The following is a 26,408-nucleotide window of genomic DNA, read 5'->3' on the forward strand; positions in this document are numbered from 1 at the left end:
GCATACACCTGGTGTTTTCCAGGCCAAGGATGAATTAGAGTCTCAGTATTTCTCTGCCTTTAGGATCCCGCCAATAATTATGGGCTCTACACTTTACCCTAAAGTGTTCCTCACCTCTGAATGGGTGTACCTGTTGTACCAAGTGAGTGTTTGTTTCCAAACACATTTGCTGCTGCATGGCATCAGCCCTTTTTTCTCCCCTCTCCTGCTGCTTTTGGTTACTTTTTGTCTGTAAGAAAGGTGCTAAAACCATTGAAGCTATCTCTGTCCCAACTGTGTCACAGATTGCAGCATGCTGTGTTTGAGAATTTCTCTGAGGTCCTCACTGTTCCCTGGTTCCCATAAACAAGAAGCCCAGTGCTCACAGATCCCTCAGAAGTTTCAGTGAAATGTCTCTTTCACATGTTTTTCTCTGGCTTCGTTGCCCAGGTGCTAACACTCATCCTTGCAAGGCAATTGGCAGAAGCTGGGAGCTACACTCCCTTTCACACAGGTCCTGTGCCCTTCAAATGCTCTCACCTCCCTTAGGATAAACTGCTCCTCGGGGCTATGCAAAGACACACTCCAGGTCCTCCATGCCCACCATGTATCTGAATCTTAGGTTGCACACAGGTTGGGTTAAATGCAGTCCTATTACACAGCCTCTACTTCCTGAATCTAGTCTGTGAGCTGCATAAATGCTGAGTTGTGGTAACACTGCAAAAATCCCCACCCTCTCTCTCTGTCAACCACTGAAGGCAGCAGGCCTCTTTCTAGAGCAGAGCTTTGAGAGCCAGGGCCTCTTACTTTCCTGAAACTGCTGTAGCCCTCTATCTACAGAGGGTTCAGGAGAGAAATGCATTTTTGTGTTGTCTTACAGAATTACATGTTTTATACTTTTGATACAAATTTCTAGATCCAAAATGGAGCTGCTCTTGCCTGGGCTGCCACATCACAAACCGAAGCTTAGATAACTTTCCTGTCCTACTAAATGCTTGGCCTTACCAGAATCGCAGCACGTATACCAGTCAGTCAATCCCCAGAGGCCAAGTCAACTCTGGGTCTTCTCCTTCTAAACAAGGTTGACTATGTGGCTCCAGCCAATCAGATATTTTCTTTTTTTTCTCTTCCTTGTTCTTTATTCTTTATCGTATAAAAGCCTCCTGTCCCATTTTGCAGTTCTTCAAAGGAGACTGTCTGCTTCGTGAAGTGTTAAAAGTTTTTGTTTGTATCACCTAAATTGTCTTTTTTGTTTGTTTTAGCTGAGCCATCCTGCCACCTGTTGGCAGCGCAGCTTGGGCTGGGAATCGAACCACTGTTACTCAGAGCTCAAACTCTTGAGCAAACTCTAAACCAACTGAGCCACTCAGCTGGCCCCTAAATTGCCTTTTTAAATCATTTTTTAACAATACCATTTATGATACTACAAATTAAGGAAAGATAAAAAATTATAGTACATACCTTAGAACCTAGATTATTGCAGTTGAACAGAAATTTTAGTAACCCTTCTATCCTTATTTATATGTCTAGCTATTAATAGTTTCTTTTGCTCTTTGGAAAAATCTGTTATTTTTTCTAAATACAATCTACTTTTTCTGATGGATCAGGATGCTAGCTATTCCCTCTCCTTGGGCACCTGTGTATCCCTTTGACCTTTTCTTGTTTATATGTTGTTGTTTTTTTATTTTTGCTTGGGTTAGAGTTCTCTCATCTCTTCCAGAGGAGCCAAAACTGCATCTTTTATTTATTTACTAAAAATCAACCCTTAGCAATTATCCATAGTTGTTAGTATTAATTAATAAGATGTCCCGGGAACTGAGGAACTGTGGTGGAGAATCATGTGCCACAAAAATGCCATCATTCCTATTTTCAAGTGGAAAAACTGAGGCACTGAGTGGGGACATTACTTGGCCGTGCCCAGAAAGCCTGACCTGAACCTCTTGCTTCTTGGCTATTAAAGGCCCCTCCTTTCTGAGTCTCTTTTCTCCCCATCTGTCCCTCCATTTCCTCCAATACCATTACCTTTACCACTTGATAACTATGGGAGGAAGAAAAGTGCTAACCCAGTAGCAACAAATAGGAAAATTGTTAAATAGAGTAAAATAATTTAGACAAAGATGAGATGCTACTCTACGTGGGTGCATATTGGAGTATTTTAACTCAATATTTTTCATAAAAATGACTAAGAAACAGTTTCTGAGATTCCCTAAGAAACCTTAGGCTCATTCCTTGAAGCAGTAAAAAGGAGATGTCTAGAGAGAGAAAAAGAGTTTATTAACTCCTGAGGCTGGGGCTTGGTGGGGAACTTAGTGTCATCTTGAGGTACACTAAAAGACAGGCGGAGCCTGAAAGGGGTAGGACAAAAAAATGTCAAGTTGATTTCTAAGGCTACCAAACAAGAAAGCCACTCTGTGCAAATGGGAGGAAGAGAGTCACATCCTTTCAGTTACTTGCAGCCTCCTCTTGTGAGTTGTGTACCCTTCTATAAAAATAAATCTTCCTTAGCATTGCTTTGTTGGTTTCATTACTTTTCTCAGCTCTATAAAAATTTTTAAAAATGCATTTGCATGTTTTAAGTAAGTAGTTCAAACAAGCTTTACTCCTGAATGCATTAGAGATAAAAAAATTAACTCTAATTAGTGTTTTGTTTGTGCTTGTGATTTACAACGCTTGGCTTTGAAGATGCAAAAATAATGTACATGTGCTTACATGCTATTTACCTTCTCCCACACACTCTGATATTATCTGGCCATTTTCCAATTTAAAACATTAGCATAAAAAAATATTGAGTCATGGGTGTGTGTTTGTATAAACACCAGAGTATCAGGGTGGCAGTAAAGCAGGAGCAGGGTGCGGTGGTGAAATGTACTGGCTCTGATGTGAGGCTCTTACCACTAGTCATGTGGCTGTGGGCAAGTCTCTAACTTTTTGGATCCTCGGTTTCTTTAACTACAATATAGGAATTAAGCAAGATCCTATATGTACAGTGCTTAGAACAATATTCAGCAAGACGTATGGGTGATACATGTATAACAGTGGTTAAGAACATAGCCAGGAATCCTTGGTTCAAATCCCAGCTCAACTGCTTATTAGACAAGTTATTTAACTTCTTGTGCCTCTGTTCCTTTTTCTGTAAAATGAGAATAATTAGTGTTTATCTCATAGGGTTATTGTGAATATTTAAATAGCTAAAATATGTAAACCCCTTAGAAAAATGCCTGGAACACAGTATGTGTTCAATAAGCATTAGCTATTACTATTATTCTAAAATTGTGCTGTCCAATATGGTACCCAAATGTGGTTTTTGAACATTCTAAATGTAGTTAGTCCTAATTGTGATGCGTTCTAAGTATAAAATGCATATCAAGTTTCAAAGATTTAGTTTAAAAAGAATGTAGAATATCTCAATAATTTTTGTTACATGTTGAACTGATAATGTTATGTATACATTGTGTTAAATAATTAAAATTAATTTTACTTGTTTCTTTTTGCTTTTTTAATGTAGCTACTAGAAAACTTAAAAGTATGTATGTACCTGACTTGCATTATATTTGTGCTGGACAGAGCTGTTCTAGAATATAGAAATATTAAAGCAAGAAAATTATCAAAAAGAACCTTACTTTTTAGTTTAAAGTCTGGAATATTTTTGGCATGCTTTTTATAATAAGTAAAGTATTAAGGAAAAGTAAGTGAATCACAAAGTACTAAAGGAAGACATTAGAACTGCCAACGAAGTTATTGCAATTTTAGTTTGCATTAATTTTCCCTGGAAAAGGTAACTATTCCTTTCTCCTCTGGAGTTTTTGTTTTGTTTTAATTTTGGGATTATATTTTAAAAGAGATATAGGCAAACTAAAGTGTATCCTTGTGAAGGCTTCTAGGAAGATGAGAAGCTCATCACCATGCCATGGAAGGAAGCAACTGTAAGTGGGTAAGGATATGGATACTCAGCCAAGAGGCATGATAGCTGTTGTCAATCCTAGAAAGTTTTCCATGTGGAAATGGAATTGACCCAAAGCATTCAATTAGTCCAATTAGTTATAAGGCAGATGATTTTAGCTTTAATACTACATGGAACAACTTTAACAATTAGCGTTATCCAAAAATGGAATGAACTACCTTACAGAATATTCAAGAGTTTGTCACCAACGATTTAAGTAGGGAATTATAGAGAGGGTTTATACAACAGGTAGATAGAAAACCTTCAAAAGCTTTTCAGACTCTGAGGACCCATGATTAAGACTTTATTTACTACAAGTCCTAACAGAGAGCTCCCAATTCATACATTATGATCAGAATAACTCGAGTTCTATGATTTTAATTAGTTTCGCTTGTTTAGAAGATACAGAAATTCACTGGTGCTAGCTTAAGAAAACAGGGGTTATTGTAGGAATATATATGGTAGATAGGGAGCTCACAAAAACACAGGGAGAGGGACAGCGATACAGCAGACTTGATGGAAACTGTAACAGGAACTGAGGCAGCACTTGCTATCTTTCTCTCAGGGGCTGGTTGATCTCTTTCTTCTTCATGATATCTCTGCTTTTCTCGGCATCCTTGCTCCATTCTATTCTTGAAACTGACTGGCTTCGTGTAACTCTACTCATGCATCATTTCTGCTCGCTAACAATTTCAGCTCGTCTTTCAAGTCTTCTCTAGCCTTGAATGTACTCCATGACCTTACAGCTTGAGTTCTCCCACAACAAAGAAAATGTTGACTTTCATTTTCTATTTCCAGTTTTTCATTTTTCTCAATTACAGTTTCATGAGAAGAACAGTTGGCCTAGCTTTTCTTTTCACGCCCAGATCACTGGCTGCAGAATGGATGGGCTTTCCTTGGGTCAAATGGTTTCCACCAATCCAAATAGCTGGGGCTGGGGAATTTTATTTATGTGGGAGAAGGGAGTTTCTACCAGAAGCAGATGTGGGTGGGGCAGGAAATCATTGATATTTCTAGTATCTCTACTGAAAGTCATAGGTCATGGAGGTTATACCCAGGAATTTGGGGACCCACAAAGTTTATTCTCTGTATTAGGAAGATAGAGAGAGCCCATTCAAAAGGGTTGTTTGGGACTAATGATAAAAAATATGAATTTTGCTCTTAGATGTGTTCTAGGATTCTACTAAAGTGTGGTCCATGGACCAGCAACATCACTTAGGAGCCTCTTAGAAATCAGTCTCAGGCTCCCCCACCCCGAGACCTACTAAATTAGAATGTACATTTTAATAAGATCCCCAGGTGATTTGTATTTGCAGTAAAGTTTGAGAAGTGTGGCTCTAGGATGAATAGATTTGGTTTAGGCCTTATAAAAGTTACCAAAAGCTTTTATCAGGAAACTTCCAGTAGTGTGCTGTAATCATGTGAAAACCAAGTGCTAAGTTGTCAGAAATTATGTGAGTCAGTTGATTTCATGTTTGGTGCTTGAAATCAGCTATTGTGTGAATATTTGTACCATGGAGTTGGACAAATGCTACAAATTCATTTCTGTTGTACTGGGAGCCAGTTATTAAACATTTACCAGCAATTCCACTGGACAGTTCTAAATCTCCTAATTCAACCTGGAATTAAAATAGTCTGCAGGTGTTTTTGGATGGAGAAACTCTCATATATGGGGGAGGCAAGGCAGAAAAAATGAGTTCCAATTCCTCATCAAAATTTCAACCTTAAGACTAAGAAATCATTATTCTTGTCATTTCTTCATGAAAAAAAAATCTGAGTCTGAAGTAATCACAAGGAGGGAAAGGAATCTAGGAGTTGGTAATACTTAAAACCCAGAGAGGCAGATAGGCAGACCCTGGAAATTTGCCCAGCTGACAGATGGATAGTTTTGTAGCTGAAATCCAGGTATGGAATAGCAGTTACTGCACAGAGGAAGAGAACATAAGAGTGGGTAGATTCTGGTCTTAGAGACATAACATGTGGGGAAATTTGTGTTTTTATTGACTATATTAAATGGAGCATTAAACTGTTAAACAAAACAACTTCTTCCCAAGCTAATGGGAGGTATGGATGCAAACATTTATAGTATTACAATAGGGAATGGTATTTTAAAGTGTAGTCTCTGAACCAGTATATCAGCATCAACTGAGAACCTATGATAAATGCAAATTCATGGGACTATTCTAGGCCTACTGGATCAGAAACTCTGTGTGGGTGGAGGCCAGAAATATGAGTTTTAATAACTGATTCTAGTACACACTACTGAAGTAGGAAATATCATGGAGTTCCTTATTTTTGTCCAATAAGAGAACCCACTTTCAACTTGAACCCCAAATGGGAAGTGCCTCTTCTTACAATGAAGTTTCTAGCGCAACTGGAATGTGGTTGAAGAAGGCAGAAAACAGATCGAGAGATCTACAGGGCTAGGCAAATATTTAGAAGCTTTTCTTAGCCAAGCAGGCAGGCCTCTGGCATGTTGCCACTGCTCCTGGAGAGTGTAAGTCTTCCTAGAAATCAACTGGGAAAAGTTGTGTTTAAAGTGAACTTTAAGGAAGTGCATAAACACAGTCTCAAGGTTTTCTGCGAATACTAACAAAAGTTATGATATAAAAGAAAGTGACATCCTAACACATGTAGGGACAAGAATAGCATGTATCATATTAAGAAATAAGCAGATATTAGAAGAAGGCGTACTAGAACAGCTTATTCATTTTGCTCTCACTGGATCCTTACTAATGACATGTACCATTTAATGAATGTTTACTCTGTGCCAGGTACTGTATTAAGAACCTCAGTAAATTATCTTATTATTAGCCCAATATCACAGATAAGGAAACTGAGGTCTAGACAGGTATAGTAACTTTCCCCATGTGACACAGCTAGTAGTGGTGATACTGGGATTCAAACCTAGGAAGTTTAGCTTCAGAGCACCATTGCTTAACCAGAATGCTCTACTGCCTCTCTTCGGTGAGAACCTCATGTATTAAATATTTAGAGGCTTGGAGTTCCCATTTCAGAGTGGATTTTTGTAGTTTGTATAAATCGCAAGCAAAATAACCTCTTTCTATATTGTCATATAGATAATTGGACTTTGGAGCCCACCTGACTAATGCCATCAAGTTCTGGTGCTCAAAGTGGGCAATCAGGTAAACTGTACCTCTACAGGACATTGCTTTAATCAGCATACTACATGTTACTCTGAGTTCCAATATTGGACATTGAAATTCTCTTTTTAACAGGATACATAAAGAAGTACACAGATGGGGGCCAACTGACTCCAGCTATGGAAAGGGAGGAATGTAGAATCTAAGGACCAGCACCTCTATTTCCTGTGTTTGTTTTTGTCTGACTGGATTTGGTGAACTTACTCCAATTCCATCATTTAGCTTCAAATGAAATTCATTTTTAAGTATCATAAGAGCAATGGTTGTTTTGGTTTTAGTCACCACATCTACTCATATGCATAGCTTAAGTATACTGCACGACACATGGCAGGCACTCACATATTTGTGAACAGAAAGGAAGAAGAGAAAGGAGGGAGTAAGAAAAGATTCAAGTTGTTTGAGTTTTTTTTTATAACAGCCATAAATGGGTGTGGAACACTTGAAGTAACTGCTTAGGTGTTAACAAGACAGGACAATAAATTAGAAATCTTGTAGGTGAGTACATATATAAATATGAAATAAAGGATTGTGAAATTCCTAACTTTGGTCTAGCCCAACTTCCTGTGGGCAGCTAGCTTCACAGAAGCAAGTTAATTTTGCAGGCTTGCTATTCTAATTGAGTCACTGATTCATGCATGCATACATTCATTTACTCAACAAACATTTAGACGGTCTGCTATGTGCCAGGTACTGTAGTATATGCTAAGGTTTCAAAAATGAGTAAGTCATGGTTTCTGCCCCAAATAAGCTCAGACTGGTGGGAAAAGCAGATATATCGTGGTGATGGTTGCACAATTCTGTAAATATACTAAAAACCACTGAATTGTACAATTTAGATTGAATCATATGGTATGTGAATTATATCTTAATAAAACTGTTTAAAAATAAACAAAAACAGATATAAGCCCTGGATACTGTACAAAATCACAAAGAGATGGCTGTAACTTAGCCTGGGAAGAGAGGAGGGAGGGGCTTCATCAGTCAGTCAAGGCTGAGCTGAAATCTTAAAAAAAGTTACCTAGGTGACCTGGTACAAGATATTCCAAACATAGGGGACAGAATGACCGGGATCTCCAGGATGAGAAACTCTCTGTGTGTGTGTGAGTGTGTGTGTGTGTGTGTGTGTGTGTGTGTATGATGAGGTGAGGGGGACTGTAGGTAGGCAGGGGGGTTGAGGCTGGGGAGGCAGGCAGAGGCCAGAAGCAGCTTCAGGGATAGTCACACTGGAGGGTTTTGTTTAAACTGTGAATTGGTATGATCTGTGACCAGATTTGTATTACATAAACCATACCCACAGCTGTGATGTAAATGGAAAGGATACTGACTCCCCCCCCCCCCCCCCCCCCAGTCAGGAGAACCTGTGCGTAGGTTTCAGTCTGCCAATTTAAAACTGGAAGTGTTATATAAATTTGCCAAGTATTATTCAATTGATCCTAATGGCAGTTTGCCAGCAGGGGCAAAATGTAGAGCTCATTATTAAGATTAATTTAAAGCCCTGCTGCTTGCGCTGAGTTAAAAGAAAGTTTGTTAGTAATTGGGACGCCCACGTTGGGTGGTAGTGGAAAACCCGGCGAATTTTAGTTTTCACAAACGCTAGAAATGTGGCGGTGGAAGCTGCTGAGATTCTTCAGGTTTTCCGTTTTTCTTCTTTTCTTGGGTACTCTCACAATCTATTAAAATGACTGTTTTGAGTGCAACTGCAGAATTAAAAAAAGGGGGAGGGGTAATAAAATAGGGCATCGCCAACAGGACCGTATTTTCCAGGAAGACCAGATTTCCCTGAAGATGTTTAAGCTATTGCACCGGAACCACGAAACCCACAGTCCCGGGCAGCACGGAGGACTGGCCGTTACACCGCCACGGGGCACAGCGTCCTGCTCCCTCCCGCGCTGGCAAGAAGCCTATTTTGGTTCCCGCCCCTTTCCTCTTGCTGCTTTTTCCCCTCTGCCAGTTCCGGAAGGGAACCTTGTCAAAATCTCTTTCAAGTTGGAGCGTAGGAGCAATTTCGGCAACACCATCCGGAATGGTTAACATGGCGGCGGCCGTAAGATGCCTCGGTAGAGGTAAAGCAAGGGGTTGTCTGGGCTTGCGGGCGGGAAACGACTTCTGGCACGGAGTCTCTAGTTGCAGCCAAGTGCAAGCCGGAATCTCCCAGGCTCGGGGCTGCACCGGGGACCTCCTGCTCTTTCTGGGCTCTAGGTTCTCTAGAGGGTCATTACTACTGAAAAGCGACCTTATCAATATTTGTAGTTTCTTTCCTTTGTGGAGCCGTCCACCCTACGAGTGGGAGGGATATGTACATTGACACTCCTCCAGCCACCGGTAAGGGACAGGGGCAAGGACAGGGTTCTGCCTCCGATACTGGGGATGGGCTGTGGGGCAGGGAGGAAGTTTGATAGGTGAAGTGGGTTCTGATAAGGCAAAGGTGTGTATATATATACATATATATATATATATATATATNTATATATATATATATGTGTGTGTGTGTGTGTGTGTGTGTGTGTGGCTCACAACTGTAAACGTTTACAAAATGCTCGGTGCTTTCGGAGTGCAACATCGTTGCAGGTGATTCCAATAATTCTTACCTTCCAAAGAGGTTGTCTTAATTTGGATCAACATTTGTCATTTGGCATACTTCTTGGTAGCAACTCTTCAGCATTTAATAAGGTCCAACTAAGGGCTAGGATGACAGCCCTTTTTTGGTACAATGTTTCTTATAATTTTCTTTTGTGTTTTTGAAGCATAGTGATATGTATTATTATTTAATTAAGGTAGATCTTTAGATGGAGGCAGCATCCAGCATCACTTCCTTTTTACATACTTCATATATCCATATGTGCACGAACCTGTTATTGGGCTGTTTATTGTTTTATTATCCTGTCTTTCTATACTTGTGCCAATACCAAATTGTCTTAATTACCATAGCTTTATAAGTCTTGAGTTCTGGTAAGGCGATTCCCTCCATTTTGTTTTTATGATTCAGAAGTACCTTGGGCAACTCTGTGAATGCGTTATCTATATAAAAAATGAATGAAATTTAAATTATTAAAAGAAATTCAGGATACATATACATATTTGTACTAATAGGGCTAACATATTCTGAGCCTAAGCTAGATTAAATTAAAAATAAGACAAAATGGTTCAATTAGATGTGTTTACTTGAATTTAGTTTCAAGAAGTGGAGTGTCCATTATTACTCTTTTTAAAGAATGACTATAAATTACAAAATATTGAATATTTTTGTTTTGGAAAACACGATTAAGAATGTAAAAATTGTGAATGTAATGCTTATTTAATATTAATATTTTACATGTTTTTTTCTTTGAAGTTGTGATACAGCATCAAAGGCATAGTCTTTCCAAGATAACACCTTTCTATCCTTGCTCTGTATGTGTTCAAGTGCCCAGCAGACATTTTGCTGCTGCTACAAAGTAAGTTTTTGTTTTTATTTCATTTGCTGTCATTTAAAATTTTCATTAAAAAAATATTATTCTTGGTTCCATAAAGAGGTACAGGGACATACAGTTGTAAAAGTTCATCTCTGCTTCTTTGACCTTACAGTCATGAACAAAAGATTTGACTTATAATAATACTTAACATTTATTGAACACGAACATTCAATAATGAATTTAATCCCTACAGCAACCTTAGGTGGAAGCTATTGTTGCTATGCTCTCTTTCAGAGACAAAAAGCAAGGCATGGGTAGATTATATAACTTGCCCAAGGTCACAGAGCTCGTAACTGGTGAAGCTAGGATTTTGTGACAGTAAGAAATATTTATATTGGTTCCTGCCCAGTCCTGAATGCAGCTACTAAAAGCCTTGTAAATCTCCTGAGTGATAAGGATGCTAGGAGCATCTTTTGTTCTAATATTTGGTCTTTGACCCAGTTCCTGATACAGAGCTCCTGAAACTCTTGTAATTTCATGGGTGATAGGAGTACCTTATTACTAATGAATCAACTTTTTTTTTTTAAGGGCTAATTCCTTGTTATGTAAACGTTTTTACTTAGTTAACATGTATATCTGGGCACATCCTGTGAGCCAGGCACTATGGAAGATATAAAAGAACATACATAAAATGTGGTCCCTCTTATTAGTAACTTATATTCTAGTGAAGATCCAAGATGGCAAGTAAAGGCTAATGTGTGCCATCGCTACTGTTTGCTCTGCTCTTTGGTCAAGGCCCCTCCAGCAATTTCGCCTCCTGCAGCTGCTGTCTTAGGCTGCCCATCATTCCACCGAGTTCTGAAGAACAGAGCCTTTTCTGGAAGGAACTCCTTTCTTTAGTGCTTCAGGCCAGTTTTGAGTCTCATAGTAAGGGGACAGGATATCAAATACTTGATTGATGGCCAATATCTCTGAATGATAGTTTTTCTCATTCTTGCGCCTGACCATGTATTCCTGGATTGGCAAGTGGGCTGTCTTGACAGAATGTTCTTGGACCTTTTGAAACGTCACCTTTTCTGAATGCTTTCATCCATAAGTCTACCAAGGATGTAAACTTTGTTGAGATCAACATCTTCAAGAGCATGTTCAGAGTCAGGAGTCAGGTACACAAGGGTTTTCAGGGGAAATAAACTAAAGCATCTTCTTCTGTTATGCTTAGCAGGTAACTAGAAAATCCATCATTCATCCTTAAACCCTCTTCATATAGGGGACTGACTGTCTGTTGTGAATCCAGCGAGGCAGATCCAAAATGGCCTGTTCGCTTTTTTATTTGAACCATACAACCTTCGGATCTGTCCAGCCAATCTACTGAATTCCTTCCTAGACATGTGTGGGTCATACTCAAATCGATAAGAGTCTTGGTCCTGAGTGTTTGGCTTCCAAAAGTTTCTCCTTGGTTAAGGATCTCAGAAAACGTTTGCTATGCTGGGGGCAGATGCCTGAATTTTCTACACGATTGGCTTTTCTTCTTTCTTTTTTTTTTTTGCTTTCTTTTGCTCTTCTTTGTTGCAGCTTTTTTTCTCAGTGTCTCTGTTTTCTTTGGACATTTTTTTTAGGTTACCCAGAAAACAAAATTTTTTGAAAATGAGCACAACACTGCACTGCCTGTGGGCAGGGTCTCTCCCTGGTGATGCTCACATTCCACATCAATCTGCAGAAGCCGGAAGCTTTCAGAGATCCATCTTTACCTGTGTCTTTGAGGATGACTTCTTGCTCTTGCGGCACATGTTACTCTGTTTCCTGAGCACTCCCTTTCAATTTCCAGTCCATGTGCTTAGTTAGTCCTCTGTCCCCCATTTCTGAGTTTTCTAACCTAAGTCCCACCTGATTAGCAGATCCCTAGATGCTATGTAAAGGACCAGTCTCTGTGTGCTTCTCTCATTTTCTCATTCTAAATTTTTGTCCACTGAAGCTGGCTCCACGCCTCAGGCACCTTCAGCGCTAGAAAACCTAGACCTCAGGCTGGAAGGACTCCGCCTGTGGGTCCTGCCTGGCGCACAGGCTGCAAGTGTGAGAGGAGACAGGAGGGGAAAGCACCAAGAAGGTGTGGGACACAGGCCACACGGCTGGTGAATGCGCTTCTCCAGAGTGCTCCCCGCTTGCGAATGCGACTGCAGTACTCGCCTAAAGCCCCCTCGTCCCTACCCCCGTGAATCAACTTTTGAACATAGGTATAATATTGCATTGTGTGAATTTACCATAATTTATTTAACCATTCTTTTGATACACATTTATCTTTTCAGTCTTTTTCTATTACAAATGATCCTACAGTGAATAATCATGTGCATAGATCTCGTCAAATATTATGACTATATTTGTAGTGTAAATTCTGAGAAATAGAATTGAGTCAAGAGGTGTGTGCATTTATAGTTTTGATAGGTAATACCAAATTGCCTTCATAGAGATCTTGCCAATTTATGCCCTTACCAGCAGGTATTATTAGAATACCTATTTTCTCTATGTCTACAAGCCATTTATATTTTCTTTAATGTGAATTTTCTGCTCGTGTCTTATTCCCATTTTTTTTGTCCATTGCTTAGTAGGAGCTCTTTATATATATGAATTAGCACATTTCTGTGCTGTAACTTTAATATGTTTTAACAGTTATAGTAGAGGAATGGACCTAGTGCTCTGGGATCACAGATGAAAGGTTAATTAATTCAACCTGGAAGAGAGTAGGGCAAGAAGTATTTGAGCTAGGTCTTGAAAGATAGGTAGAATTTTGCAGGAGAATTAGGAGAAAGGTGTTCAGTGGTGTGGAGGCATGAAAGTAAATAATATGGTTGTAATACAGTCTGATATGACTTGAATATAGGATGAAGAGGCAGGTGGTGGAAATGTAACTGGAAAGGAGGCTTCTTTTGAGTGTGAATAATACCTGGATTCTTTTTGTTGTCGAGAAGTTGGAGAAATATAGGTTGTAACAATTTACATTCCCACTCAGTGGTGCGAGTGCTTACTTTTCCACATTCCTAATAATCTGGATGTTATAAATCTTTGTTTCTTCAGTGTATTTCTAATTGATATCTTTTGCCCATATTTCTGTTGGGGTGTGTGTGTGTTTGTTTCTTTCTGCTTTGTTCAAGTACTTGTTTATTAAGGAAGTTAATTATTTTGACAATATTTTTATCTTTAAGTGTTTTCTTTTATTCTATAGAAAGTTTTTGTTTTATATCTTTGCCATATTCTATTCTAGTACAACTTTTAAAACAATTTCATTCACCTGTAAAGCATAGCATAAGAAATACAGACACTTAAAATTATGAAACATTATTAGCAATTTTTTTATGTCTGTCAATGGAGTTATTCAGTAGCTTAATGAGAATCATAGTATTCATAATTCTATGAATTCATATTCATAATTAATATTCATAATTCATAATTTGTTTTAATTTTTTAATTTATTGACTTTATAATACACTAATGTTTTTTTCATGGCTAACTTTTTTTTATTTAGGTTCTGACACAGCATAAAGGGGCTTTTGTTTGCTTTTTTTCCCTCTTGTTATTCTGAACCTCCCCACTCCCCCATGTATGTGTATATACCTATACCTGTGGTTTGCCAATGGCAGATCCTGATTAAAAAAAAAAAAAAAAGGCCCCTGTGTCATCTCTGACTCTGGCTCTGTTTCTCTTTTGACAATAGAGTCTTTTTCTTTCTCAAGTATCTCAGTTTTTTGTTGTTGACTGCCAGACATTTTGTGTAGAACGTTCGAGACTGAAGTAATTTTTATTCCTGGAAATGCACGTGTCTCATGCCTGTCTGTTACAGCGTTGGGTCAATCCAGTCCTTTGAGCTAGGTTTTGGTTTTGTTGTTGCTGTGGTTACCATCAGCTTCAAATTTCTGTACTGTCACCTTGTGCTTGGGGTGGGTGGGGGCTGGGTTGCTGGTAGGTTTTTCTCAGTGTTCCTGGTCCATGATCAGCTCTCTGTCTTGCCTGTGCGGCTGCACCTCAGGGGCTGTAGGGAGGTGGGTCATCTCTCTCCATACTTTTGCCCCTCCCCTGGTAGTAGACTGCTGTTGATTATTACTCAGTGCTTGTTAGGCAGATGATAGGTGAGAGAGGGATTCTGTATTTTCCAAATCCAGCCTGCGTCTTAAGTAGGCCCAATGTGGCTGGACCTGGGGGAGGGGTTTTCTCAATATTTCTGTCCCTTTTCCCCATGGTATGTATCTATTGCAGTCTTGCTTGAGAATGCCCAGGCCCTTCCCCAACTTTATTGGTAGAGGATACTGCACTCAGGACTGTTTCCTGCCCTACCCCCAGTGGTAGAAGTTTTAGTGGTTTTTTTTCTTCTTTCTTTTCCCTGTGTACAGTGGGTGTGTTTACCTGTGCCCTGGAGGGTTTCAGGGTTACATGCCTTTCTGGCAGCAGTGGCTTATCTCCTCCATGCCTGTACCCTCTGTGGAAGCTTTCTAGTCTCTTGGCCTGCTCCAGTCTTTCCCAGGAGTATCTGGTGGAGGTCTGTGGAAAGGGCCTCTGAATGGAGTGTGAACTCCTCTTGTGTCTGTGTCTCCCAGGGGGTTTATACTGTCACACTAGCCCTAAAATTTTAGCTGATTTCTTTTTTTCTCATTTGCTTGCCTCCTTCTCATCCTCTGCTACAGGTGAGACCATCCTGGTGGTATACATGTGGGGCGGGGGTGGGGAGTGTGGGCTGACTCTCTGGCCTGACTCTCCTTGGATTTCAGGCTATTTGGTTGCCATGCTATCTCAGCTCTGTGATGGGTTCAAGAAAAGTTGTGATTTTTATCTGACTCTTTCTATTAAAGCTCTTTTCAGCTTTTGTTTTTTTAAATTTTCATTTATTTGTATTATTATTGACTGGGTTTTATTCCGTCAGCTTTTATATTGCAAGCAGAAGCAGAACTTCTGCATTTAGTTTAATGAATAAACCAGCATCAGAAATGTTAGTGAATTTATTTATGTGATTTACACTGAGAAATAAGAATTCCAGACATTTGCATTCTATTAATAGTTACATGCCCTAAGCTTTTTCTTTTCAGCTCTGTTTAATTCAGTTTAGTTTGACAGAGGTTGTATGCCTCCCCCGCTTATAATTTTTCAGTGTAAAAGATTCTTCAGCCTTCAAAGGACTTGAATCTCTGGGATCACAGATCTTCAAAGGTCTTGAAGTGAGCTTTATATAGCATGGATTTTTTTCTTCTATTTTATTTGAGAATGAGCGTGGAATTATTTTTTCTTTCCTGCTTTTGGAGTTAGGGGACAGATGAGGCAGGCAGAAAGTTATTACCTGAGTACAGTCTCTTATTACTCATTTAATCATGTGGTTTAGTTACCCAGGTAACTGCAGCTAAATTCTGTCTTTTGATTCAGACTGCCAGGGGTTTCTCCTTCACCTTCCCAAAAACCTTTTTATAATGATTTATTTTAAGCTTTGAGAATCATAGTATTTAAGCTCTCCTGATAGAGCCTTACATAATTGCATGAGTAACAAAGGTCTTCTGGAAGTGATTCTTATGAATAAAAATAGACATTTTTTTGTAGGGTCATGAAAAACAGGCAGTGTGTCTATGAAATTAGTTATTGATTGATTTTGTTCAATTGCAGTTTTTTTTTTAAGAACGTGTTTTCCTTAGAGTCCTATTTGATCTGTGTTATAATGATGTTATACTTTTTTTTTTTACTAAAGTAGTGCTCCATTTGTAACTTAAAAACGTTTTCACCGAATCACCTCAAATATTTTGTGAAACAAAGTCCAAAGTATAAATTATTATATACCCAACTGATATATACTTTATGTATCAGACTTTTATTGGGTTTTGTGAATATTCATTGATTTAAAATCATATTTCAGCCACTGGGAATTTCATATTAATTGCAAATTAGGACAGGTTCAGCCATGATTAAAAATGTAGGGGTGATTAAAAATACTTCAGCATTTATATGAAGTAACTCTGTAGGTTGCAACTACGGTACTTTTATTTTGTTTAATTTAGTTAGAGAGTTTATTCCTAAAACATGTTCTCTAAGTTCCTTCTTCTATTGGCCTCACTGCTCTTTCACTAAATATAAAGTAATGTGATTTCTCCAGTTTGGAATGTTTCAGAATTTTGTGAAGTACTTCCTAGGTAGCTATTGAGGCCTATTTCATCCATCCATTTGGGCACCTGCTTAGATTTGTTGTCATCAGTCCAAAAGGACACCTGTGTCCTATTAAAAATGAGCATTGGGACTTAAATGTAAGACCCGCAACCATAAAACTCCTAGGAGAAAATATAGGAACTAAACTCTCAGACATTATTACCCTTAGTAATATATTTACTGATATATCTCCTCGGGCAAGGAAAACAAAAGAAAAAATAAACAAATGGGACTACATCAAACTAAAAAGTTTTTTCACAGCAAAGGAAACCATCAACAAAACAAAAAGACATCCTACTGAATGGGAGAAAATGTTTGCCAATGATACAGCTAATAAGGGGTTAATATCCAAAATTTATAAAAAAGTTATACAACTCAACCCCCAAAAAACAAACAATTCAATTAAGAGATGGGCAGAGGACCTGAACAGACATTTCTCCAAACAGGACATACAGATGGCCAATAGACATAAGAAAGATGCTGAACCTCACTAATCATCAGAGAAATGCAAATAAAAACCACCATGAGATACCACCTCAATCCGGTCAGAATGGCTATCATCAATAAATCAACAAACAACAAGGCTGGTGAGGATGTGGAGAAAAGGGAACCCTTGTGCACTGTTGGTGGGATTGCAAATTGGTGCAGCTACTATAGAAAACAGTATGGAGGTTCCTCAAAAAAAAAAAAAATAGAACTACCTTATGACCCAACAATTCCACTCCTGGGTATTTATCCAAAGAAACCCAAAACAGTAATTCGAAAAAATATATGAACCTCTATGTTTACTGTAGCGCTATTCACAACAGCCAAGATATGGGAACAACCGAAATGCCCATCAATAGATGATTGGATAAAGAAATTGTGGTACATTTATACAATGGAATATTACTTTTCCATAAGAAAGAAAAAGATCTTAACCATTTGCAACAATGTGGATGGACCTAGACGATATTATGCTAAGTGAAATAAGTCAGACTGCTAAAGACAAATGCCATATGATCTTACTTATATGTGGAATCTAAAGAACAGAATAAATGAACAAACAAAACAAAAATAAACTCATAGATACAGAGAACAATCTGATGGTTGCCAGATGGGAGGGGGTTGAGGTGATGGATGAGAAAGGTGAAGTACAAATTGGTAGTCACAGAATAGTCACAGGGATGTGAAATACAGTATGGGGAATATAATTAATGTGAAGACTATGTAGGGTGTCAGAAGGGTACTGGACTTATCGAGGTGGGGGTGGGGGGTCACTTCATAGATTATATAAGTGCCTAACCACTGCACTGTACACATGAAAATAATATAAAATAATATTGAATGTTAATTGTAATTAAGTATATATATACATAATACACACACACACACACGCATACATACATACATACATAGTCACAGGATGTAAAGTACAGCATAGAGAATATAGTCAATGATACTGTAATAGCTATGTATGATGTCAGATGGGTAGTAGACTTGGTGGGGTTATCGCTTTGTAAGGGGTTTAAATGTCTAACCATGTTTTGTACACCTGAAACTAACATATTGGGTTGTCGGAAAAGTCATGAAGCATTTTTGCAACAAAGAACATAGAAAAAATACGTCATGACTTTTCCGACAACCCAATATATGTGTGTGTGTGTGTGTGTGTGTGTGTGTGTGTGTGTGTATCACTTCTACTTATGTCTTTTTTTCTTAGCTTTAAACTCTTAACTAGCTGTTGAACATATTTTCTTAGATATTCTGTAAACACCTGGTTAGTTTTTGCTGTATAACAAACCACCCCACAATTATTTATCATTGCCCACACATCTGTGGGTCAGCTGATCTAAGATAGGTTCGGATGGATGTTTCTGATGACTTTGGCTGGGCTTGCTGCACATCTGTGAGTAGGCAGGTTAGGTGAGAATTGTCTAATCTTGCCTGGGGCTCTGTGGGGGCAGCTCCGTTTCACGTGTCTCATCTTCTCACTTTTGGGCTAGCTCAGGCATGTTCTTATGAAAATGGCATAAATGCAAACATACAAGTGGAAACACATGAAGCATCTTATGGCTTTTTTTTTTTCACCATCATAATCAAATTTATTCTAATGACACTAATACAGCTGGAGGTGCTCATGGTGACATTGCACAGTATTTCCTGCCTTCTAGCTTCTGTCCAAAGAGAAATGTCTACTGCTTGTTCCTTCCCCCTTTCTGGGGGAAAATCCACTAGGGACCATTTACCCAAATAAACCTCTTAATGCATTTATTTTAAAATAAAATGTTGGTTTTCCCATCCCGCCTCCCCACCAGCCAAATAAGTCCCTGCAGCTAGGGCATTTCTGTTGCCTCTGAAATCTTGAAATAAAGAAGCTTATGGCCTAAGTTTAGAGCAGAGAAACTGTCACTTTTGCTTTATTCTTTTGGCCAAACTAGTCACATGGCCAAAACAAGGTGCTGGGAAATACACTTCACTTCTTGACATGGGAGGAACTTGCAGAGTCACTTAGCAAAGGGACTTGAATGGAGGAGGGGTGTGTGTGTGTGTGTGTAAGCAATAATATAAATGGAGCCACTTTAAAATGCAGTTGGAGCTGTTATCCCGTAGGAACTGCCTTGTAGGTATTATTCCTCAAACCTTTGGAATGTTAAAACTGGATAAAAACAACTTTGGATTGCAACCTTATATCCCAAACAACTGTTTGCAAAGTTAACAAGAAAGCAGATATTATGACCTTGACTGAAAATTAAAACATTGTTTAGAATTAGCATCACTATGTTTGTTAGCTTATTTGCACCTATCGAAATGCCTTTCTTCTGTTGATGTATTTGATGATGTAATTGACATAATTGTTCCCCTTCCCTTTCTCCCAAATACTCCTCACCTTCACTACCTAATTGGAACACTGTGTTTCTTCATGGGTCAGTGTTTCCACAATAGCTATTTGTTTGAATTTCAAATAAATGCTTGTTGACTCTCACTTTGGTCTTTTATTTTTAGGTTAATAGGAATAAAGAATTGGGGACAATGATGAAACTAACCCCACACCCATTCTGTATATTCCTCTAAACTGAACTCATCTCTGACTACATCCCTGTTTTGTTTCTTTATTTCTGGTCTTAGTTAACCATACTACTCTATGTCTAGTTACCCAAGCCAGAAACCTATTCTAGAAGTCTTCTAGAGTCTTTTTCCTTTTCCCTATATTCAATATTTACCTTGTAAATATCATTGTGATCTCTCATCTTCTCCAGCCTATTGCCATTACTGTTCTGGCTCAGGTTTTCATGTCTCCTTGAGAAGGAAGGGAGGGAATAGTCTCTTCATTGTCTCCAGCCAAGTTTCCTTCAAAACCATCCCTTACATTGCAGCTAGAATACCCTACTTGAAATACAGATATCACTGCTGTTCATTGGCTTCTCCTTGCCTCTAGAGGTTGCCCTTTGTGACCTAGATCCACTAGCGTCATCCTCTGCTGTTTCTTGCCTTCTGCTTTACTCTTTAGTTCAAGAGTCAGAAAAATATGGCCAGTGGGCTGAAAAATCTGGTGCGCAATCTACTTTTGTATGCTTCATGAGCTGAGTGGTTTTTACATTTTTAAATGATTGGAAAAAAAGTTAAAAAGAACAGTGTTTTGTGACACATGAAAATTATGAAATTTAGACCAGTGTTTATAAATAAAGTTTTATTGGAACACAGCTATACTCGTTAATTTTTGTATTGTCTATGGCTGCTTTCACATTACTGTGGCAGAGTTGAGTCACTGAAATAAGAGACCGTAAAATATTTGCTATCTGGTCCTTTACAGAAAAAGTTTGCCAACCCCTGCTCTAGTCAGTTAGAACTTAAAATAGCTCCCTTTGTGTACCATTCTGCTTCATGTCTTAGTACTTTTATTATGTTGTGTCTTTGCCTGGCTAGCTATTTTTTTTATAATAGCTTTATTGAGATAATTTACATATCATACAGTTCACCCATTTGAAGTATACTGTTCAGTGGTTTTTGGTATATTCAGAGTTGTGCAACTATCATCACAGTCAGTTTTAGAATAGTTTTATGATTTTCCCCAAAAACCCCATTCCAATTGGCAGTCACTCCTCTTTTCCCTAATCCCCTCTCCCCAGCCCTAGACAGCCACCAAGTCTACTTTCATCTCTAAAGATTTGCCCATTCTGGATAGTTCATATAAACGGAATCATACAATATGTGGTGTTTTGTGACTGGCTTCTTTCATTTATGCTTTTAAGGTTTATACATAGTGTAGCAGGTATCAGTATTTCATTCCTTTTCATTGCTGATTAATACTCCATAATATGGATATACCACATTTTATGTATCCATTCATCAGTTGATCAACATCTGGGTTGTTTTTACTTTTTGACTAATGAATAATGCTGTTATGAATATTTGTGTACAAGTTTTTTGTGTAGTCATGTGTTTTCATTTCTCTTGGGTATATACCTGAGTTAATTCTTCTCTATTCTTTAAGAATTGACTTTGAGGTCATCTCTTCCAGAACCCTTTCTTAGTCTCCTAGGCTGGATTAAATGTTCGTTCTTTACAGGTCCGATAACATTCTAATGGTACTTAATATAATATATTATATTGAAATCATCTGTTTTCATGTCTGTTTCTCTGTTCCTGTAAGTTTTTGGAGAACGGCATTAATGCCTTATTTGATTTTGTATCAACTGCAAACAGTACAAAAGTTCATGTAATATTTGTTGAACTAGAAAAACTGTGAAGCATCCTATGCTTTAGAATTAAAATAAACTTTATTTTTTCTGTCTTATGTACATTGTTTTTGTTGTTTTTTTAAAATCTCTTGGAATATGTATTGAGATAACTGATCTTGAATTTATCTTTTTTCAAGGCCTGCAAAGAGAACAAAAAGAGATGCCAAAGAAAAAGTATCGGATGAAAAAAAAGATGATATAGAAAAAATAAAGTCATATCCCGTTATGGAAGGTGAACCTGAGGATGATGTCTACTTAAAACGCTTATATCCAAGGCAGATATACGAGGTGGAGAAAGCTATTCACTTACTTAAGAAATTTCAAGTTCTAGACTTTACAAATCCAAAACAAGGTGTTTATCTTGATTTGACACTGGATATGGTGCTGGGGAAGAAGGTATGTAGAGTCAATTAAAATAAATTTATTTGTGAACAGTGGCTGTATGAATTATCATTTCTTATTTTTTCAAAATTTTTGCCTCCTATAGTAATTTCTAGAAAACCTTATGTTCTTTCTGTAGTTTATCATGAAAAATATTTGTTTTTTAATTTTCCGTGTGTAAAATATAATGTGAAACATACTCTGCATAGTCCATGAACATACGTCTCCTATTCACCAGAAAATCACTGGTATAAATTGCAACAAAAGTATTGTTAAAATTGAGGAATTACTGTAGCTTTGAAAAATTTCTTAAGCTGTGTGGGTGTTATGTTTCTTCTCTGTAAATGAGGGCTTTCAATTAGCTTAGTGTCCTTCAGATGTTTCCTCACAGTCCTGGGTTGAGCTTAAGTTTGCATGGATGGGCATGCCAAACCCCTCATTTCCTTCAACCAGAACCTCTCTGCTTTATCTGTTTATATATGCAGTTCCATGGAAGACTTTTGTTTATAAAGCTCTAAAAGTAGGAAAAACACTAGATTATGATTGAGGTCCATTGTAGCTCTAAATTTTGTAAGCTTCTCACTTAAGAAATCTAATTCTCTTGGAAATATTTTAATTTTTATTCTGAGGATGTCTTTTTTGGTCCAACGAAAAGGTATATGTTTTTTAATATAGTTGAACAGCCTCAACAATAACAATAGTAATTGAGCGTGTAGGAGGAGGCAGTTACAGTAGCGCTCGGTGGAGTCAGGTTATAGTACAGGCCAAAGCCCTGATGTCACTGTTTATTTGCTCTTTGACCTTTGGGCTTCTGGTTTAACCTCTTCAAATCTCAGTTTTCTCATCACTTTATAAAGGAAGATAAAATGTTTAGTTCATGGGGGTTATAGCAAAGATTCAATGAGCTAATGCCTGTAGTGGACTTGGTAGGTGTTTAATAACAACAATGAACATTTCCTGGAAACTTTTTATGTACCAGCCACCATGCTACATACTTTGCATGCATTTTCTTATTTAATTCTATAATAATATCAGAAGAAGCAGCTGAGACACAAAAAGTGAAGTAACTTGCTCAAGGTCAGAGTAGGCGGTAGAGTTAGAATTTGAACCAAGGTCTGTCTCATTTGTTAGTTCTTATTTATTAGAAACAGTTTATACTAGACATGTAATTTTAATTCAGTGTTGCTATTAGTTTGTTTATTTTAAAAATGTTGTGTCTTAGATGATCATTTTCTCAGTCAACCATGGATGTAGTTCATAAAGAAGTCTTGTAGGACCACAAGCTTTATTTCATAAATGGAAGCCACTTGTAAACTAATAACGTTGAAAGGGTACTGTTGTCTTCCTAAGATATTTTTTGTTCTTGATAGACTGTTTATACAACGAGCCAGCATTCCCCCAGGGGATGCTATTATTATGATTGCTTGCCATTGAAAAATTTACTGAAACCAGTTGCAACATGTTACTGGCAAAGGAATGCCAGTACATAAAACTGAGCTGCATGTCTGATTGAAAGTGTTTGTGTCTTCTTGTCTGAAAAGAAATTCTCAGGGAGTTATCTCTACTCAAAATAAAGTTTTCTAAAAATAAAATCTGTCAGTCTGTTTTGGTTAGGGAACAACCCCCTTTCTCTTTGTTCCAGACCTTAAGACTGCACCAAAACTATGGACCTAGAACTCATTTCCGTGTGAAATCACCCTAAGAGATCTGAGTCGCCTAGACAGGTCCTTGACCAAATGACTGAACAAATGAGTTCTGAGGCCCTGTAGAATCCCCATTTGAATCAGGGTGCCTCAAATGCATGCCATGCCACTGTTAATTTTGTATTTCCCAACTGACTTCCCAAATGTATCTGAAAGTGGTTTAGGTTGTTTCAAAATAGACCCACTCAGAAGAGCCTTTTAGTCTTGGCATTCTGTGTTGGAATTAGGGTTAATGTCACATGATTATTTAGAGGCAAGGATGGAGATTAGGGGTGACCAACTGAGCATATCAGCTGGATATTGTCTACTGTTCAGTATGCACAGTTACATTCATGTCCTTCTTGATGGTGTCAAAACATTACATGTTCTTTTGAATTTAATTCAAGGTGGCAAACATTTATTGCCATCCATCATGTGGAAAGCATTGTAGTAGGTGCTGGGGAAGATAGGGATATGCAGGGACATCTCTTAATATATGAGGACTGTGATGAATGATGTAGAGAAGAAGCCAAGTGCTGTGGGAGTATGGAGCTGGGAAGAGAGAGTTAGATTTTCATTGTGGTTTCTTGCAAAAGAAATATAATCTCTTATGCTTTAAATTGTAATCAGCGAATAGTTGTGGATTAATGAAAGGACATATGGTAGAATTAAAACATTGAAAAAAACCATGTCAGTTGTGTCTTTTATAGATGTGAGAGATACAGAAAAGAGGAATGAACGTTTCATCATGATTTTTCTATTGTTATGTATTTAGAAAAAAGTGGAGCCATTTGCCAGTGTTCTTAGTTTTCCTTACCCATTTGCTTCAGAAATCAATAAAGTTGCTGTATTTACAGGGGTGAGTAACCTTTATCAACTTTTTATATTGTTTAATTTTTTTGCCTATCACGTTAATCAATGATTAGAGTAACTGAATGAGTAGGGTTAGAGAAAATTCTAGCATTCACCTAGTCTTATTTTCTCCATTTGTAGGTCAAGCAGTAAGATGACTCATTTGAGGTTATGTCATTAGTGTGAAAAAGAGCTTAACTAGAACATTAACTTCATCATTATCAGTCTACCACATTACATTTCTCACAAGAAACTGGAAAGAAGTGTAGAATTTATTGTATTAGCATCTGCTTCCTACGCAAACTCCTCAAACAACAATAATAAAATTATTTTAAAGCAGTGTGCCCACTTAGTACTGTGAAGACACAAAAACCACAGTTTTAAAAATATTTAGTCTGGAAAGTCAAGAAAGTCTAGGATATAACAAATATAGTAATAATAGCATTTGTTTATAATGTGTTTATGAATTTGTTTTGGAAGGTATTTTGATTCTTTTTTATCAGCCTCACTTTCAAAGAAAAAATTCTTTACTTTTTTTCCAGAAGTGAAGAATATAACTGTTGCAATGCAACAAAACTTGAGTAAACAAGAGAGTGGTACATTTTCATAGTAAAACCAAATGGTATATCTGAGACTATCTCCATCCACTTCTCCCATCCATTCAGTTCCTTAGAATCCACGTATAAGTGAGATCATATGATATTTGTCTTTCTCTGACTGACTTATTTCACTTAGCATAATGTTCTCTAGTTCCATCCATATTGTTGCAAAGGGTACTATTTCCTTCTTCTTTATAGCTGAATAATACTCCATTGTGTAAATGTACCAAAGTTTCTCAATCCAGTCATCTACCGATGGGCATTTTGGTTGTTTCCAAGTCTTAACTATTGTGAATAACGCCGCAATGAACATAGGGGTACATATATTTTTTTGGATTAATGTCTTGGGATTTTTTTGGATAAATACCTAAGAGTGGGATTGCTGGGTCGTAAGGTAGTTCCATTTTCAGATTTTTGAGTTGCCTCCATACTGATTTCCATAATGGCTGCACCAGTCTGCAGTCCCACCAGCAGTGCACCAGGGTTCCCTTTTCCCCACAGCCTCGCCAGCATTTGTTGTTTGTTGATTTATTGATGATAGCCATTCTGACCAGGGTGAGGTGGTATCTCATTGGGGAGTCCATTTCATAGTTGATGTAGAGGCCTGACCACCGCATTGTATTTCTGAAACTGATGTTGAATAATACTGTATGTCAACTATAATTATATATACATATAACCTCGGGACATGGAGTAGAGTGCAGGAACGGATTCAATGGAATTGTAATAGATAAGCATGATATCAGGGGTGGGAGGGCAGTGGATGGGGGGAGGGGGGTTGTTACTTTGTGAGGGTGAAAAGGGTAACTATTGCATTGTTCTGTACACCTGAAACTAACAATAAAAATTAAAAACAAAACAAACAAACAAAAAAACCAAATGGTATAAATGGAACATAGAGAAAGAACATAACTATCGTGTTTTGCAGTGTATAATGTGCATTTTTTTGCCCAAATTTGTGATTGAAAAAATAAGGATGTGCATTATACATGGATAGTACTAATTCCATATCTATATAAATGTTTTTAATTCTTTTATTTATGCTTATGGGTTAAAAGTGTAACTCTAGAAATCAATAATGAATGATATCTGTATGCAAAATAATACCATGGAATACGATAATCAGTTTTGTTGAACTTACGATGAACTTGCAGCAATAAAGAGTTTTTGGCCTTCTATGAAGGGTAAATATAATGAATTTGTTACCAGTACATAAAATTTCTTGTACCTTGTATCTGTTCTTATGTTTTGTAATTACTTGTTACATAAAATTTCTTGTACCATAATATGTTTAAAATTAAATGCTAACATCCCTTTATAATACAAAAAACAAGCACCTAAATGTAGACATAAAAATTTGAATTAAAAAATTAAAACGAAAGATTTTTTTCCCTGACAGTTTGGGCCAAAAACATGGGTATGTATTATATATGGGAGCACATTATACATGGCAAAATACGGTAATACTGAGTATTTTTCTTTCGAATTTTCAGACAACAGGCTAAATTTTGCTTCTGTTGTTTCTTAAAT

General features: G+C 37.6%; 1 protein-coding gene and 1 pseudogene across 1 annotated transcript in view; one reads left to right on the forward strand and one right to left on the reverse strand.

The window, feature by feature from the left end:
* Positions 1-8,926: 8,926 nt before the first annotated feature.
* MRPL1 (mitochondrial ribosomal protein L1) overlaps positions 8,927-26,408 on the forward strand; it is a 47,374-nt gene continuing 29,892 nt past the window's right edge. The window contains exons 1-4 of the mRNA XM_019629461.1: positions 8,927-9,146; positions 10,415-10,517; positions 21,502-21,760; positions 24,203-24,286. Coding sequence (XP_019485006.1) covers positions 9,107-9,146; positions 10,415-10,517; positions 21,502-21,760; positions 24,203-24,286 — 486 coding nt within the window. The 5' untranslated portion in view covers positions 8,927-9,106. The remainder of the gene's footprint in view (positions 9,147-10,414; positions 10,518-21,501; positions 21,761-24,202; positions 24,287-26,408) is intronic.
* LOC109374691 (tRNA methyltransferase 10 homolog B-like) lies at positions 11,319-12,305 on the reverse strand (annotated as a pseudogene).

The sequence above is a fragment of the Hipposideros armiger genome, unplaced genomic scaffold (genome assembly GCF_001890085.2).
Source record: "Hipposideros armiger isolate ML-2016 unplaced genomic scaffold, ASM189008v1 scaffold_857, whole genome shotgun sequence".
Taxonomy (NCBI): Eukaryota; Metazoa; Chordata; class Mammalia; order Chiroptera; family Hipposideridae; genus Hipposideros; species Hipposideros armiger.